At 48.9% G+C, this 17,725-nt stretch overlaps 1 protein-coding gene across 24 annotated transcripts in view; it reads left to right on the top strand.

Annotated features, from left to right (window-relative positions):
- The window catches only part of ank3b (ankyrin 3b), a 754,625-nt gene that overhangs the window by 542,051 nt on the left and 194,849 nt on the right, over positions 1-17,725 (top strand). For 17 of the 24 annotated variants that reach the window (XM_087999088.1, XM_087999086.1, XM_087999102.1 and 14 more), the window contains exons 7-10: positions 2,807-2,830; positions 7,079-7,177; positions 11,161-11,259; positions 13,188-13,286. In XM_087999088.1, the coding sequence (XP_087855214.1) occupies positions 2,807-2,830; positions 7,079-7,177; positions 11,161-11,259; positions 13,188-13,286 (321 nt within the window). The remainder of the gene's footprint in view (positions 1-2,806; positions 2,831-7,078; positions 7,178-11,160; positions 11,260-13,187; positions 13,287-17,725) is intronic. The other 7 variants (XM_087999092.1, XM_087999096.1, XM_087999084.1 and 4 more) reach the window with 1 other exon arrangement.

Raw genomic sequence — 17,725 nt, 5'->3', positions numbered from 1 at the left:
GCAAACAGCCCCAGCTTGCCCAGTGTCCCTTCATAACTGAACACTGCAGCCTAATCTTCAATTCCTGCTCCCAAAGCGGACAAATTCACTTTACCTGCATTATGCTTCATCTGCCAAATGTTTGCCCACTCACTCAACCTGCCTTTATCCTTTTTCTTTGTCAATCTCCCACCTCCTCCTCATAAGCAACTTTCCAATCTTTCTGGGTAATGTCAGCACCTCCAGCTATTGTACATTCTGTCCTGCAGCCAAGTCGTTGATAAATATGCTCAAAAATTGTGGCCCCAGCACTGATCCCTGTGGCACTCCTCGAGTTCCAGGTTGCCAACTCGAAAAAGACAACTTTATCCCAAACTCTCTGCGTTCAGTTAGCTAACCAATCCTTCATGTGTGTCAAAATATTAACTCCCAGACCCTGAGCTTTTATTTTCCAAAATAATCTTTTGAGGTAACTGCTATTCAAAAGTCCTTTTGAAATTCAAGTCCACCACATCGACAGATTTCCCTGCCTGTTACTCCCTTAAAAAAAACTTCACAATAGATTAGTTATCCCTCTCACACAGCTATACTGACTCTGCTTCAATATATTATGACTTTTTTTTAAGTTTGTAGATATAACCTCTTAAATAATGGATTCCAGTAAATTCCCTCTGACAGATTTTAGGCTAACCAACCAAGAGCTTCCTGTCTTCCTCCTCCTGTCAATAAAGTAGTTACTTCCCCAGGCAGCTAGACCCCTGCAGAATCTATGTGTTTGAAGATTATAACCAATGTCAAGAGTGTGGAGCTGGAAAAGCACAGCAGGTCAGGCAGCACCCGAGGAGCAGGAGAATCAACGTTTTGGGCACAAGCCCTTCATCAGGAATTCTCTTGCTCTCAGATGCTGCCTGACCTGCCGTGCTTTTTCAGCACCACACTCTCAACTCTGATCTCTAGCATCTGCAGTCCTCACTTTCTCCGAGATTATAACCAATGCCTTTAGTATGACTGTAGCCAGACCCTAGGACACAAACCATCTGGTCCCAGGTACTTGTCAGTTTTTAATTCTAATAGCTACCACCACCTTCTCCCTGGTGTTTGCTTTAAGTTTGAACATCCCCCTCCACCCCATGTTCCTTTGGGAAGATGTCCTTGTCCAAGTGACTCTCTCTAATCTCTAAGTCCTCTTTGTAACCCAGAACCCTCACATAGAATCCCTATAGTTTGGAAGCAAGCCATTCGGCCCATCAAGTCTACACTCATCCTCCAGGGAGCATCCAACCCAGACCCACCTGGCTGCCCCATCCCCTGTATTTCCTATTGCCAATGCACCTAGCCAGCACAAACCTGTACATTATGGGCAATTTAGCATGGCTAATCCACCCAACTTGCACATCTTTGGTCTGTGGGAGGAAACCATAGCACCTGGGGGAAAACCCATGCAGTCACGGGGAGAATGTGCAAACTCCACACAGACAGTCACCCAAGGTGGAAGCAAACCCAGGTCCCTGGTGCTGTGAGGGAGCAGTGCTAACCACTGAGCCACTGTGCTGCCCTAAATCCCGTGACCCTCACTCTAACCTCATGACTTTCACTGTAACCCATGATCCTCTCTGTAACCCTGTGACCATCACTCTGTAACCCCATGACCTTCTCTGTAATCCCTGACCCTCAGTGTAACCTGTGACCCTCTCTGTAGTTCCGTGACTCTCACTGTAACTCCAAGACCTTGTCTGTAACCCTGTGACCCTCTCTCTGTAACCCCGCAACCCTCACTGTAACCCGTGACCCCGTTGTAACCCCGTGACCCTCTCTGTAACCCCTTGACTCTTTCTGTAACCCCTGATCTATTTATAACCCATGACTCTTACCGTCACCTTGTGATCCTTTCTGTAATTCCTTGACCCTCCTTGTAACCTCTTGACCCTCATTGTAACCCCTTGACACTGTCTGTAACCTATGACCCTCACTGTCACCCTCTGGTCCTTTCTGTAACCCATGACACTCTCTGTAACCCCTGAGTTCCTTTTCTAACCCCTGGCCCCCTCACATTTGCATTGTCCACTGAGGAAGCGCAATCAGAGGTACCTCTGCAAACACAAGAAAAGGTTTTGTTTCTTTCATGATTTGTCTTTTTCTTTGGTTGTTGGGTTCCCTCCAGGTAGGGTTGCCAATCCTCCAGGACTGAACTGGAGAGTTCAGGAATTGCAAGTTAACCCCAGGATTCTGCTGTGATTTACCCAGGGGACAACTAATCAGGCCGTGAAATAGTTTGCTTGTGGCAGAATTCCAACCACCTAATTGGCTAATGTTTCCGATTGGCTTGGGAAGGCATTGTACTGTCAAGGTGGCTGTGTTTGGTGATGACTGACATGAACTGGAAAGGGGTGGGGCTGTGGGAGGCAGGAAGTCAGGTTGTCACATCTCCAGGAATGTGTCCAACCAGAGCTGGCAACCCTATAGTGAGGCTCAGTAAAGTAAACCTTCTCAACCTCTTTGTTTTACAGGAATCTGTGATTGTTTCTCTTCCAAAAATGACAAAACTGTCTTCAAATATTTTGATTTGAGAGAGTAGAGCAGACAATGTAAAGTTTGCTGTGCAAAGAACCTCTTCCCCTTTCAGGTGCCTTCCCTTCCACCCCATTTTTTTTTTGTTTTCTCCCTCCTCTCCTTCATTGTGTTGCTGCCTGTTCTTCCCATTTTTGCTTGGATCACTGCTTTCTTTTCATTTTTGTCATCCCAGGGCTTTACGAACGGCCTCGCCCGTCGGTGAACTAATCCTTTATTTCTCTTTCCTTCTCTTTCTCTGCCTGATGTGCTATCGTAGATGATGGTGAATAGGACCACAGAGGTATATATGTTATATGCCAAGTCACTCATAATCTTCTGTGCTGCTGCTGCTTCATCCCTCTCTTTCTTTTCTGGCTACGCTTTAATTCTTAGATTTGAAGAGTTTAACGGTTAATGTAGCATGTCCAAATCCGGAGAAATAGATCAAAAGAAAAACACGCAGGGCTTTCTGCAGTTGGATCTGGGCGTTTTGGGTACAGAAGTGTGCTCGAGTTCCTCCTAGTTTTGTTGGTTTGAAAGATGCCAAAACGTGTCATTGCGAATTGACTTTGACTGGGTTCGTTGCGAGACGCGATTATGATTAACATTTCCAAGAACTGCAGAGAGCCCTGATCGAGTGTGCATCCGGGATTGACATCTCAGGCTGCTGCATGACACTTATCCTGCAAGTGTCAGCAAAGATGGGCTTCCAAGAGCCTTAGAAAAAAGACACAGACACATCTCTTAAACTCAGTCTATTGTACCCACCTCCCTCCCCTTCTCCCTCCACAGTAAGCATGGCTATGAGACTCGCTGAACATTTTCTGCACATGCACCCAGTTCCTCCAGTAGTGTGGGGGCACCAAGGTCGTAGCTGCATGCTCTGAATCACTTGATCAACACTCCCCCGACTCCCCCACCCTGTGAGGTGATGAGCCCTGTCTGTACGGTGATGGAGATGAACTACCTACCAAGTGTGACCACATCCAAATGCATCAGGACAGTCAGTGTTGAAAATTGCTTAGAAATGGGTGGTCGGGCCTAGCGATTCAAATACTTTTCGCTTCAGCATCCGCGGACACTCCTGATCAAGCATGTCTGCTCTTGAGTCACTCGGGTCTTCACCCTTTTCTCTTGCCACTCCCTTAAAGGGTACATGCTGTCCCGTGTTTCTGGCTGGGCAAACAGCAGATCACAACTGAGGGTAATTCAGGCTGTTTTCACCATGGCATCCCATGGAACAGGCTAATAACTGGCTAACGTCTGCCACATTCTGTATTGTGCAGACAGTTTTCAATGGGAATGGGCTTCAACAACAGTGAACTGTGTGTCACATTGTCCGAATGGCCCATTGGGATGGCCTGGACCCTTTAAGCACGCTTGGTCTCATAGGCAAGTGATGCATTTAAAATGTGTGGTTTGACTTTAAGATCAGTTGAGTGAGTCCCAATCCTCGTTCCATACACGTTATATAATCCACGGTGACTGATCCCACTGATGGATTTGTAGCTTTCAGGATCAAAGCTGCAGTCACTTATGTCTCCGTGACATTGCAGTTAATGCAAGGGTCAGTCTCACCTTCAAGGAGCTCCCAATATAAGCTAGCCAAACTGGCTGTAAGCCACAGCATGGACGCACTGAGCCAACAGGTTGAATTATCACTCAAAACCTTTCGCTGGTAATGCTCCAGGACCAGCCAGACTCTGGGTGATGGATTTAGCGATCACGGTAGCTGAGTCAGTTAGAGTACAAGTCTCATGCCTAGTTCATTTCCAGAGGTCCTTTTCAATTGAGTGGCCTATTTGTAGCAGATATGGCGATGGGATTTAGTGTTAGGGAGGACAGTCTTCACTTTGGATGATATAACTTGAGCTGCCTGTTATACATCTCTCCCCACTTTAATTTGGGTCAACTTCAAGATTGTGATGTATTATTTAAACAGAGAGAAACTGCAGAAAGCTGTAACACAAAGGGACTTGGGAGTGACTTGTGCACAAAGCACAGAAAGCTAACACCCAGGTACACCAGGGAATCGGAAAGGGTAATGAAATGTTGGCCCTTATTTCAAGGGGGTTGGAGTATGAAAGTGGGGAGGAGTTAGTGCAAGGGGCTGGTGCGACCACATCAGGAATACAGTGAGCAGTGTAGGTCCCCTTCTTCAAGGAAAGATTTTATTTCATTGGAGGCAGTTCAGAGGAGGTTCACTCGGATGATCTCTGGGGATGAAGGGATTGTCTAAATGAGCAAAGCTTAAAGAGTTTGGGGATGCTCCTCCCTGAAGTTTAGAAGAATGAGAGGTGATCTCATTGAAATATATCAGATTCCTAAGGGGTTCAACCGGATAAATGCTGAAATGATATTTCCCCTCATGGGAGAGTCGAGGACCAGAGGTTATAGTCTCAGAATAAAGGGATGCCAGTTTAAGACTGAGATGAGGAGGAATTCCTTCTCTCAGAGGGTTGAGAGTCTTTGCAACTCCTTGCCACAGAGAGCTGTGCGGACAGTGTCTTTGTGTATATTCCGGGCTGCGATAGTTAGATTCTTGATCAGTCGGTGAATCAAGGGTTATGGGAAAAGGGCAGGAAAGTGGATGTGAGGAATGTCGAATCAGCCATGATCTTATAGAATGGCAGAGCAGCCTCTAGGGGCCGAATGGCCTGCTCCAGTCCCTGTTTCTTATGGTTTCCGTCCTGAAAATGCTCATTTCCAAGTCGTCACAGGCCAAGATTTTGAGGGTCAATTACTTATTTTATAAAATCCGGTCATGCAACTCTGATTTTTTTTTAAAGGATGTAAAAACAAGCAGCTGACACTGAATTAGAATATGAACAGTGCAGTGTGCTGGGATTCATGGGTGATTCTCTTGGAGAATTCCAGTGTGTGGAACTGAATGGAAAATGAGGAGATGCATTCTGTAGCTCAGTTTGCAGAAGGACTCTTTTACTAGCATTGCTTTTAGTCTTGGGGGAGGGGGTGGCTGAGTTAATTGTCCTGTGTACATACAGAGGGGCCTTTCACTGTCGAAGGTTTTCAGAGATCCTTTTAAATCTACGTCACAAACAAAGGCTGCTTACATCTAGCCCGCTGTGTGTAAACCTCTTACCCAGCGATAGCTTGTTATCGAACACACACACACCTCTGGTGTGGTTGGGAGGTTTGCAAAGTTTTTCAAGATACATTCATGGGATGTTGGCACCACTGGATCAACTGCTGTTTTACTGGAATATCTTTTGGAATATTTAATAAATATTTACATGTTTCACATGTAGGCCAGGACTGGGTAAGGATGGCAGATTTCCTTCCCTGGCAGTTTTTTATGATGATCTACTGTCACCATTAGGTTAGCTTCACTGAATCCCCAAGTTCTATTGATTGCCATAGTGGGATTCAAAGCTATATCCCCAGAGGATTAAGGTTTTTACTGCAATGACATCACCAGTGCAGCACTACCTCCCCAACATCAAGGACAACTTTGGGATGGCACGGTGGCTCAGTGGTTAGCACTGCTGCCTCACAGCTCCAGGGACCCGGGTTCGATTCCAGCCTCGGGCGACTGTCTGTGTGGAGTTCGCACATTTTCCCCGTGTCTGCGTGGGCTTCCGCTGGGTGCTCCGGTTTCCTCCCAGAGTCCAGGGATGTGCAAGCTGGGTGGATTAGCCGCGGGAAATGCAGGGATAGGGTAGTGCGGTGGGTCTGGGTGGGATGCTGTTCAGAAAGTCAGTGTGGACTTGTTGGGCCAGATGGACTGCTTCCACACCAGAGGGATTCTGTAACAGTTGATGACAAGTTTCAAGGTTAGCCATACTATAACTAGCTTTACATTCCGACATTTTTAAAATCATTGACATTAAATCCCAGCAGCTGCATCTTGGGATTTGAACCTGGATTGTTGGATTCTTAGAGTCAAGCTTAGAGTGGTGCTGGAAATGCACAGCAGGTCTGGCACCCTTCAAGGAACAGGAAAATCAATGTTTCAGGCAAAAGCCCTTCATGGGAATGAGGCTTATTCGTGATGAAGGGCTCCTCCTGAAACATCGATTTTCCTGCTCCTCGGATGCTGCCTGACCTGCTGTGCTTTTCCAGCACCACTCTAAGCTTGACTCTGATCTCCAGCATCTGCAGTACCCACTTTTGCCTTGTTGGATTCTTAGTTCCAGTTACATTATCACCACAGCACCACCCCCATGCTGCTGCGGGGAGATGTGGAGAATCCCTATGGATGTGTGTCCCTGGTTTAGATTTGGTGCTCATCCTATCTTAACAGTGCAGGTGTCCTTCAGGCTCGGGATGTCGAGCATGCTGACTCAGCCGAGTCAGTGCAAAGCCCCAGTGGCTGCGTGTAGCAGTAGGAAGCCTGGATGCCCTGGGTGTGAGATGTTGTGGATGTGGCATGTTGCAGAGAGTTGTCTTCGTTTCTCTTGGGGTTAAGCGCAAAGCCTCAACTAACCAGCAACCGCTGAGAAGCTTTGGGTGAAATGAAGTGCCTTTTGAGGTTGGCCTGCGACAATATGACAAGGACAAAAAGCTCAAAATCTTTTCTTTCTTTCAGAGTGGTTTTACCCCGCTCCATATAGCTGCTCACTATGGAAATATCAACATTGCCACCCTGTTACTGAATCGAGGTGCTGCTGTGGATTTCACAGCCAGGGTAAGGTCTCAAGTTATCATCTAACATCTTCCAATTGCATTATGTTTCTACTGCACGTTCTTCGTATTTATCCCTCTCCCCTGTAAATCTCAAGCTGAAGAAGTAATGCGTTTGTTCTTTCTTGTACCTTAGTGACATGTGGTGTGAGACAATATCATTTCCTTAAATGCTGGTGCAGTGACTGTGGTGTTGCTCACTGTCAGTTGATTAACATCACTTTTCTTTACGCAGGTTAGAAAGGGATTTGACACATTTGCCTTCATTGCTCAGTCCTTTGAGTATAGAGGTTGAGAAGTCATGTTGAGGTTGTACAGGACATTGGTGAGGCCTCTTCTGGAATACAGTGTCCATTTCTGGTCGCCCTGTTATAGGAAGGATATTATTAAGCTGGAGAGGGTTCAGAAGAGTTTTATGAGGGTGTTACTGGAAGGCTTGAGTTATAAGGAAGAGCTAGAAAGGCTGGGGTGTTAGTCACTGGAGTGTAGGAGATTGAGACGTGACCAATTAGAAGGTTATAAGATAATGAGAGGTGTAAATTGAGGTAATGGTAGGTGCCTTTTCCCGAGGATGGGGGAGTTCAAAACTAGGGTGCATATTGTTAAACTGAGAGGAGAATGACTTAAAAAAGGACAGGAGAGGCAAACGCTTTTTATGCAGAGTGGTTCGTGTGTGGAATGAACTTCCTGAGGAAGTGGTGGATGTGGGTACAGTTTCAACTTTTAAAAGACATTTGGATAAGTACACGAATAGGAAAGGTTTAGTGGGATATGGTAGGGCTTTTGCCCGAAACGTCGATTTTACTGCTCCTCGGATGCTGCCTGAACTGCTGTGCTCTTCCAGCACCACTAATCCATTAGTGGGATATGGGCCAAGTGCAGGTAGGTGGGACTAGTTTAGTTTGGGATTATGGTCAGCATGGATTGGTTGGACTGAATAGCCTGTCTCCATGCTGTATGATTTTATGATGCGTGTGTGTGTATGTAAAGTACATCCAGAGGATTGGATGCGATGTTTCTGAAAAGCACTCCACCTCATGGCCAGAGTCTGCCACTACCATGACAGATGAGGATGTCATTGAATGGGAAATGTCCACAAAGCAATTGACAGTGTGTAGTAAAGGTGTGACAGATAATTTGGTGGAGCAAGGTAAATCTACTCAGTTGCCATGTGTGTCGCTTGAGTGTTGAGGGATACGGCATTCGATTAATCAGAGACATGATGTGCTGTGTTTTCAGTTGTTGGAAGGAAATTATGACTTTGGGCCTATGGGATTGCCCTGTATTCTCCAGGAAATGAAGATTAATTTCCAGGGACCAGTCATGGAGAAAATCTACTGGTTATTAGAATAGCATCTGAGTCAGCGTGTGCTGTTGTTTTCTTAATATTGCCAGCTCCGCGTGGGGCAGAGAGAAAACTGGCACCAATCTCAGGTGATGGTCGGTGAAGGACGGAGCTACAGGATGTAAAGCCAAGGCCCCAGCACAGCAAAGGGGCCTTTGAAGTGTGTCTCTCTCTCTTCTTTCCTTCCCCATCTCTCCCAGTGCCCCAATGGCTGCCTCATCCTGGCAGGGCCCCTCCCCTGCCTACTTGGCCCCGCCCCTGAGCAAGATGGAAGCTGCTTCCTGCAGAATAACCAAGTTCTGGTGCTCTCTGCTCCAGTCAGAACCTCAGCTCCCCAGACCCCTCAAGAAGAGCATGTGTGCTGATGATGATGATGACATTGGTGCGTGCAGGATGCTGGTGCACCCTCTGGCCTGCCATCACACCCAAGTCAGTGGCCATTTTGAATGTTGGATAATCGCAGAGAATCACCAAATTGTTAGGCTCAAAATGAGACCGTTCACCCCAATTGTGCTGTAGTGATTGTAACGAGGTCATCCAGGTATAGAGTATGAGTTCCCTGATTGGGGCTGTTAACCTGGTCCAATCAGGAAGTCCTGGCTGACAGATAAGAACAGGAGGGACTGAGGTTCCATGCCTCCTATCTGAATCTACTAGAAACAAGTTCTAACTGCTCCTGGAATGTTGGTTTCGAGGAAGTACTCTTCACCAGTTCATTGGTTGAAATAATCCTACCTTCATCCTCCAACCACAATGTTCCTGTCAAAAATGCACAGTTGAATTAGAGGAATGGTCAGGGGTCCATTTTCTTGACAGGGCCACACCTCTGATCTCTTGACACTGTTGGTGTGCAGGTACACCCTGACCCTGACTGTTTGGTCACATAGGTCAGGTGATTTATTTGACCATCCTGCTGATCGGGCGTGGGTCAGATGAGAGAATCAAATGCAATATTGATTAAAGAAAGCACTTGTCCTTATTCAATTCTAGGAATTCCAACACATTTATTGCCCGTAATTTGTTTATCCATTGCTCTTGAGAAAGTGAGCTGCCTCCGTGAACCATTAGGTGCAGTTTTGATACAACTCAGTTCTGAAGAAAAGACCTACGGGGACTCGAAATGCTAACTCTGTTTCTCTCTCTGCAGACCTGCTGAGTTTCTCCTGCATTCCCTGTGTTTGTTTAAGGGTCAGCCATGTTGATGTGTGATCAGAATAATATATCAACCAAGCCAGGCAGACCCAACCAGAAGGATGTCAGTGTTCCAGTTGGGTTCTCACAACAATCTTGACAGCTTCAAGGCCACTGTTGCCAAAAACAACTTTAATCATTTTTATTTTTGAAAGAAAACATGCAACATTTTTAGAGTTTGAACGTGCACCTTCCAACTTGTACCTTTGCAAAGATAATGAAAGCTCAAAAAACCTCAAGGTGGGATGGTACAAGATCCCCATGGTTGAATTGCTCACGTGCTAAAGGGCACAAGGAGAGAGTGTGACAGATTTCATATCCCGTGGTACTGAGCTGCCCACCCCAACACTACCCATTATATCCTGGGGGGGGGGGGAGTCAGGAATTGGAACAAGGACAGGCTTAAAGCCTCAGTGAATGGGGTGATGTCCTTGAACTAAAGGACTGAAGATAAATTTGCCCCCTCTCTCCGGTCACTACGCCCCTGTTCACCTCAGGAAGTTGAGGTCCCTGTGAAGGAAGCAACCCAACAGATAAAAGAGGGGTTTCCCAGATTCTTTCTCATCCATTCATTTCTGCTTTCTGGAGGTCACCAGGCTCTTGGGCCTAAGGGCATTTGTGAAAGCGATGTTTCTCTTCAATAACCATCTTGTGGTATGACTGTTTCAGAGCTTAACTTTCAATTCCAGAATTTGTATGTTGAGTTAAAATTTCATGAGTTGAGTGTGATGGGACTCAAACCTGTATCCCAGAATACCTCTGGTTCAATGACCTGACTACTACACCAGCATCTGATTCTGTTGATATAGCGTGCATTCCCCAAAAAACAGAAGGTCTCACTGGGGGGTTAAGAATGCTTAAGGGATTTGATAGGGAGCTTAAAATGAAACAATTCCCCCAGAATCCATAGCAAGAGAAGATAACCTTAAATTTGAGCTATTTGTACAAATGAATTGAGTGCTCATTGTAAATGTATGGTCATTACTAATTATTCCACATATGAATACACATAGCTTCAGGAAATTGGAGAACTGAACCAGGAATTGCCAATAATAAAACAGAAATTACCAGAAAAGCTCAGCAGGTCTGGCAGCATCTGCGTTTCAGGTCACCCAAAACATTAACTCTGATTTCTCTCCACAGATGCTGCTAGACCTGCTGAGTTTTTTCCAGCAATTTCTGCTTCTGTTGCTGATTTACAGCATCCACAGGTTTTCTTTTAGGTTTTTATGGACTTGTCAAGGACATTTTGACTGAAGTTTTTGCTGTTGTCTTCATGATTGGACAGATTAAATGGCCACTGTGTGGATGTTGTAAGAGGATGTGAATTCTGTGCAGGCTGCACACTATGCCGAAGTGTGTTATCGTTCCAATGTGGGCTGCATTTCTGGTATTGGTCACTTTGTTACACCGACATGCCAATTTGATTGAAAGGTTATTCTCCCCCTCAGAATGACATCACTCCACTTCACGTGGCCTCGAAGAGAGGGAATGCCAACATGGTCAAACTTCTTCTGGACCGAGGATCCCAAATTGAAGCCAAGACTAGGGTAAGTCGGCAACTCCCAACAGCGGTTTCCACAACCAACCCTCACAGAAAGCAGTGAGTATACATTTTTGAAAGCTTAACAGAGACAAATAAATTGTGAATGTGTTTAGGACTCACTTGATTCACCATCATGATTCTCTTTTTAAAAAAATCAGCCGCAGTGGTTCTCCACTGGCAACTAAACCCAGTGACCAATCACTGGTCAGTACCAGCACTGAGTTCCCTGTTCAACTCAGTGACCAATCCTTGATCAGTACCAGCACTGGGTTCCCTGTTAAACCCAGTGACCAATCACTGGTCTGTACCAGCACTGGGATCTCTGTTAAACCCAGTGACCAATCACTGGTCTGTACCAGCACTGGGTTCCATGTTAAACCCAGTGACCAATCACTGGTCTGTAACAGCACTGGGTTCCATGTTAAACCCAGTGACCAATCACTGGTCTGTACCAGCACTGGGTTCCATGTTAAACCCAGTGACCAATCACTGGTCTGTACCAGCACTGGGTTCCATGTTAAACCCAGTGACCAATCACTGGTCTGTACCAGCACTGGGTTCCATGTTAAACCCAGTGACCAATCACTGGTCTGTAACAGCACTGGGTTCCATGTTAAACCCAATGACCAATCCTTGATCAGTACCAGCACTGGGTTCCCTGTTAAACCCAATGACCAATCACTGGTCTGTAACAGCACTGGGTTCCATGTTAAACCCAATGCCCAATCACTGGTCTGAGAGGTTTGGGCACAGATAATAATCACAAACAAGGGAATTGTGACTTACCACAAAGCCCTGGAGAATCTCTGAAAGCCTTTGGCAGCTTAATGTGATTTCCTCCATGGCCCACTGCCTGGATGTATTAGTGGCAGCTTCATCCAGTCCTGACAGCATGCCCAGCGGGAGGTCCCTGAATCTGCCCAGCCCCAACTGCACCAGGAGCATGCTGCCTGAAGTGTAACCATAAGAACAATAAAATACTTTCAAATAACTGAAATACTTTCAAATAACCTGGGCTTAGGCCCAGGATTCTCTTGATGCGACCTCTACACACCAGGAGATGCACACGTGGCATGGCAAATGTTCACTTGATGTTGAATGCCAGTTCTCAAATATGGTCAGCAGGAGTGAGATGGTGGAACCCGTCTCTTTGTCCTGAATAGCGTCGGCTGCAGCTCAGTGAGCAAGTGTCCTTGCCTCTGATTCAGAAGGCTGTGCTTGGGACAGTACAGAGGCAAGATCCCAAACCCCCACCACCCCCCACCTCATTTATACACACACATAAACCGCTATTGCAGCTGGATGCAAAGAAATCTGTTGACCCTCTTTCTGGAGGAACAGATTTGTTAGTCAAGGCTTCTCAGCTAAACAAGCAGATTTATTGCATCATTGTGTGGAAGCCTAAGTGGGTTCCCTTTTCGTACATTCCAGCAGTGACTGTCTGTTAAGATCTCGCTGCAAGGGGGTGCCCTGAGATTGTGAAATACATTTTACAAACTCTCATTGATTTGCTTGCTCGATTATATAACAAGTATACAACAAGAAGAACCAGCCCATTCAAATCAAAGTAATCTTGCCACAAAAATAAACAGCATCTTTATTCAGAGTGGGCTAGTCTCCATGTTTTCTTAAACACTGCAACCATTAACAATGCTGGATGTGATCTGTAATACTCACAGACAGTCTAATGCATGTCTTTGCATTAGTTACACATAATATTTGGAGAACTGCTGGTGAGTGAGCTGCTTTGTCAGGTTATTTGTCCCCTTTTCAGTATCTGGAGGGAAAAGCAAAGAAGTAATGGAAAGGAGGAGCTAATTAACTCGCAGCTTTCTTTCCAGCCAGTGCATGTTGGAACCCAGGGGTGGAGGTTAAAGCGACAAAGTACTGACACGAAACCTGACAAAATGGCTTCCTTTTTTATTCTGCCAGGATGGCCTGACCCCCCTCCACTGTGCAGCAAGGAGCGGGCATGAGCAGGTGGTGGAAATGTTACTCGATCGTGGAGCTCCAATTCTTTCCAAGACAAAGGTATTTCGCTCAAACAATGGGTCTGAAGCAAGGTGTCAGGTTTTCTTTGCTTCAGGTCATGTCTTGAAATAGTTATTGAAACTGTGTAATTCAGTGTTGCCTTATCTGGAACAGGATAAACGGCAAGTGATACTGGTGAATGTTGTTAAAGCTTCCTCCGGGTCACTTGATCCCTGTGTACACTATTAGGTATGGTATACTCTGATCAGCTGATGCCAATCTGATTGTAGTTCTTAGGGCAAAAGAGATCAAAGGATATGGGGAGAAATGGGAACACAGGGTATTAAGTTGGATGATTGATCACATTGAATGGCAGGCCAGGCTTGAAGGGCTGAATGGCCTACGCTTGTTCCTATTTTCGATGTTTTTTGGAGAAGCCTTCCAATGCCAAAAAAGCATTCCAATGCCAAAACTTATCAACTGGGCCCAAACCCTGCTGTCATCTTACTGCGGTTGGCATGCTGCGCCCAGGATCCTCCCAGGATCCCAGCAGCCCAAGTGTCCCAGATTGCCTGTATCATAAATCAGCAAGGTTAAGGCAAAATTCTATACAGGAAAGAGTAAGGATTTGATTTGGCTGGGCATGTTGGTGCTGAAGACCCTGCTCCCACTGTTTTCCTGTTGAACTTTAGACTGTATTTGCAGCAAGGGAAGTACATAGGCTTGCAGCGCCTGTGATGCCCCTGACTAGGATGCCCCTGCCTACGATGCCCCTGCCTACGATGTCCCTGCCTACGATGCCCCTGCCTACGATGTTCCTGCCTACGATGCCCCTGCCTACGATGCCCCTGCCTACGATGCCCCTGCCTACGATGACCGTGCCTACGATGTCCGTGCCTACGATGTTCATGCCTATGATGTCCATGCCTACGATGGACATCGTAGGCAGGGACAACGTAGGCACGGGCATCGTAGGCATGGGCATCGTAGGCATGAACATCATAGGCGGGGCATCGTCGACACGAATATCGTAGGCACGGACATCGTAGACAGGGGCATCGTAAGTCCGTGCTTACGATGTCAGTGCCTACGATGTCCCTCCTACGATGCCCCTGCCACGATGCCCCTACCTATGATGTCCATGCCTGTGATGCCCATGCATATGATGCGCCTGCCTACATTACCCAAGCCTACGATGCGCCTGCCTACGATGTCCATACCTACGATGTCCCTGACTACGATGCCCATGCCTACGATGTGCCTGCCTACGATGTCCATACCTACGATGCCCCTGCCTACAATACCCATGCCTAAGTTGTCCCTGCTTACAATGCCCATGCCTACAATACCCATGCCTAAGTTGTCCCTGCCTACGATGTCCATGCCTACGATGCCCGTGCGTACATTGCCCGTGCCTACGATGCCCCTGCCTATGATGCCCCTGCCTTCGTTGCCCATGCCTACGATGCCTGTACCTACGATGCCCGTGCCTACGATGCCCGTGCCTACGATGCCCGTGCCTACGATGCCCCTGCCTACAATACCCCTGTCTATGATGCCCCTGCCTACGATGTCCCTGCCTACGATGTCCCTGCCTACGATGTCCCTGCCTGCACTGCCCCTGCCTACGATGCCCCTGCCTACGATGCCCCTGCCTACGATGTCCCTGCCTACGATGTCCCTGCCTACGATGTCCCTGCCTGCACTGTCCCTGCCTACGATGCCCATGCCTACAATGCCCCGACTACGTTGTCCATGCCTACGATGTCTCTGCCTACGATGTGTCTCTGCCTACGATGTCACTGCCTACGATGTGTCACTGCCTACGATGCCCCTGCCAACAATGTCCCTGCCCTCGATGCCTCTGCCTACGATGTTCCGCCAAAGATGCCCCTGCCTACGATGCCCCTGCCTACGATGCCCATGCCTACGAATTTCCTGCCTACGATGCCCCTGCCTACGATGCCCGTGCCCATGATGTCCCTGCCCATGATGACCCTGCCCATGATGTCCCTGCCTACGATGCCCCTGCCTACGATGTCCATGCCTACGATGTCCCTGCCAATGATACCTGTGCCTATGCTGCCCCGGCCTACGCTGCCCCTGCCTACGATGCCCCTGCCTACGATGTCCTTGCCTACGATGCCCCTGCCTACGATGTCCCTGCCTACGCTGCCCCTGCCTACGATGCCCATGCATATGATGCGCCTGCCTACATTACCCAAGCCTATGATGCGCCTGCCTACGATGTCCATACCTACGATGTCCCTGCCAACGATTCCCTTGCCTGCGATGCCCCTGCCTACATTACCCAAGCCTACGATGCGCCTGCCTACGATGTCCATACCTACGATGCCCCGCCTAAGTTGTCCCTGCCTACGATGCCCATGCCTACGATGTGCCTGCCTACGATGTCCATACCTACGATGCCCCTGCCTACAATACCCATGCCTAAGTTGTCCCTGCTTACGATGCCCATGCCTACAATACCCATGCCTAAGTTGTCCCTGCCTACGATGTCCATGCCTACGATGCCCGTGCGTACATTGCCCGTGCCTATGATGCCCCTGCCTTCGTTGCCCATGCCTACGATGCCTGTACCTACGATGCCCGTGCCTACGATGCCCGTGCCTACGATGCCCGTGCCTACGATGCCCGTGCCTACAATACCCCTGTCTATGATGCCCCTGCCTACGATGTCCCTGCCTACGATGTCCCTGCCTACGATGTCCCTGCCTGCACTGCCCCTGCCTACGATGCCCCTGCCTACGATGCCCCTGCCTACGATGTCCCTGCCTACGATGTCCCTGCCTACGATGTCCCTGCCTGCACTGTCCCTGCCTACGATGCCCATGCCTACAATGCCCCGACTACGTTGTCCATGCCTACGATGTCTCTGCCTACGATGTGTCTCTGCCTACGATGTCACTGCCTACGATGTGTCACTGCCTACGATGCCCCTGCCAACAATGTCCCTGCCCTCGATGCCTCTGCCTACGATGTTCCGCCAAAGATGCCCCTGCCTACGATGCCCCTGCCTACGATGCCCATGCCTACGAATTTCCTGCCTACGATGCCCCTGCCTACGATGCCCGTGCCCATGATGTCCCTGCCCATGATGACCCTGCCCATGATGTCCCTGCCTACGATGCCCCTGCCTACGATGTCCATGCCTACGATGTCCCTGCCAATGATGCCTGTGCCTATGCTGCCCCGGCCTACGCTGCCCCTGCCTACGATGCCCCTGCCTACGATGTCCTTGCCTACGATGCCCCTGCCTACGATGTCCCTGCCTACGCTGCCCCTGCCTACGATGCCCATGCATATGATGCGCCTGCCTACATTACCCAAGCCTATGATGCGCCTGCCTACGATGTCCATACCTACGATGTCCCTGCCAACGATTCCCTTGCCTGCGATGCCCCTGCCTACATTACCCAAGCCTACGATGCGCCTGCCTACGATGTCCATACCTACGATGCCCCGCCTAAGTTGTCCCTGCCTACGATGCCCATGCCTACGATGCCCATGCCTACGATGCCCGTGCCTACGATGCCTGTACCTACGCTGCCACTGCCTACGATGCCACTGCCTACGATGCCCATGCCTATGATGCCTGTGCCTACGATGCCCCGACTACGTTGTCCATGCCTACGATGCCCCTGCCTACGATGTGCCTGCCTACGATGCCCCTGCCTACGATGCCCGTGCCTCCGATACCTGTACCTACGATGCCCGTGCCTACGATGCCCCGCCTACAATGCCCCTGCCTATGATGCCCGTGCCTACGATGCCCCGCCTACGATGCCCCTGCCTACGATGCCTGTACCTATGATGCCCGTGCCTACGATGCCTGTACCTACGATGCCTGTACCTACGATGCCCGTGCCTACGATGCCCCGCCTACAATGCCCCGCCTACGATGCCCGTGCCTATGATGCCCGTGCCTATGATGCCCGTGCCTATGATGCCCCGCCTACGATGCCCCGCCTACGATGCCCCTGCCTACGATGCCCCTGCCTATGATGCCTGTACCTACGATGCCCGTGCCTACGATACCCCGCCTACGATGCCCCTGCCTACGATGCCCCTGCCTATGATGCCGCGCCTACGATGCTCAGCCTACGATGCCCATGCCTACGATGCGCCTGCCTACAATACCCCTGCCTATGAAGCCCCTGCCTACGATGCCCGTGCATACGTTGCCCGTGCCTACGATGCCCGTGCCTACGATGCCCCTGCCTATGATGCCCGTGCCTACGATGTCCCTGCCTATGATGCCAATGCCTACGATGTCCCTGCCTACGTTGCCCCTGCCTACGTTGCCCGTGCCTACGATGTCCCTGCCTACGATGCCCGTGCCTACGATGCACCTGCCTATGATGCCCGTGCCTATGATGTCCCTGCCTATGATGCCCGTGCCTACGATGTCCCTGCCTACGTTGCCCGTGCCTACGATGCCCGTGCCTACGATGCGCCTGCCTATGTTGCCTGTGCCT

Source organism: Chiloscyllium plagiosum, unplaced genomic scaffold (genome assembly GCF_037043375.1).
Source record: "Chiloscyllium plagiosum isolate Xiang-an unplaced genomic scaffold, Cpla_swu_hap1 HiC_scaffold_22, whole genome shotgun sequence".
In the NCBI taxonomy this organism is placed as follows: Eukaryota; Metazoa; Chordata; class Chondrichthyes; order Orectolobiformes; family Hemiscylliidae; genus Chiloscyllium; species Chiloscyllium plagiosum.
The sequence above is the reverse complement of the archived record's forward strand: the minus strand, read 5'-3'. Positions and strand labels throughout refer to the sequence as shown.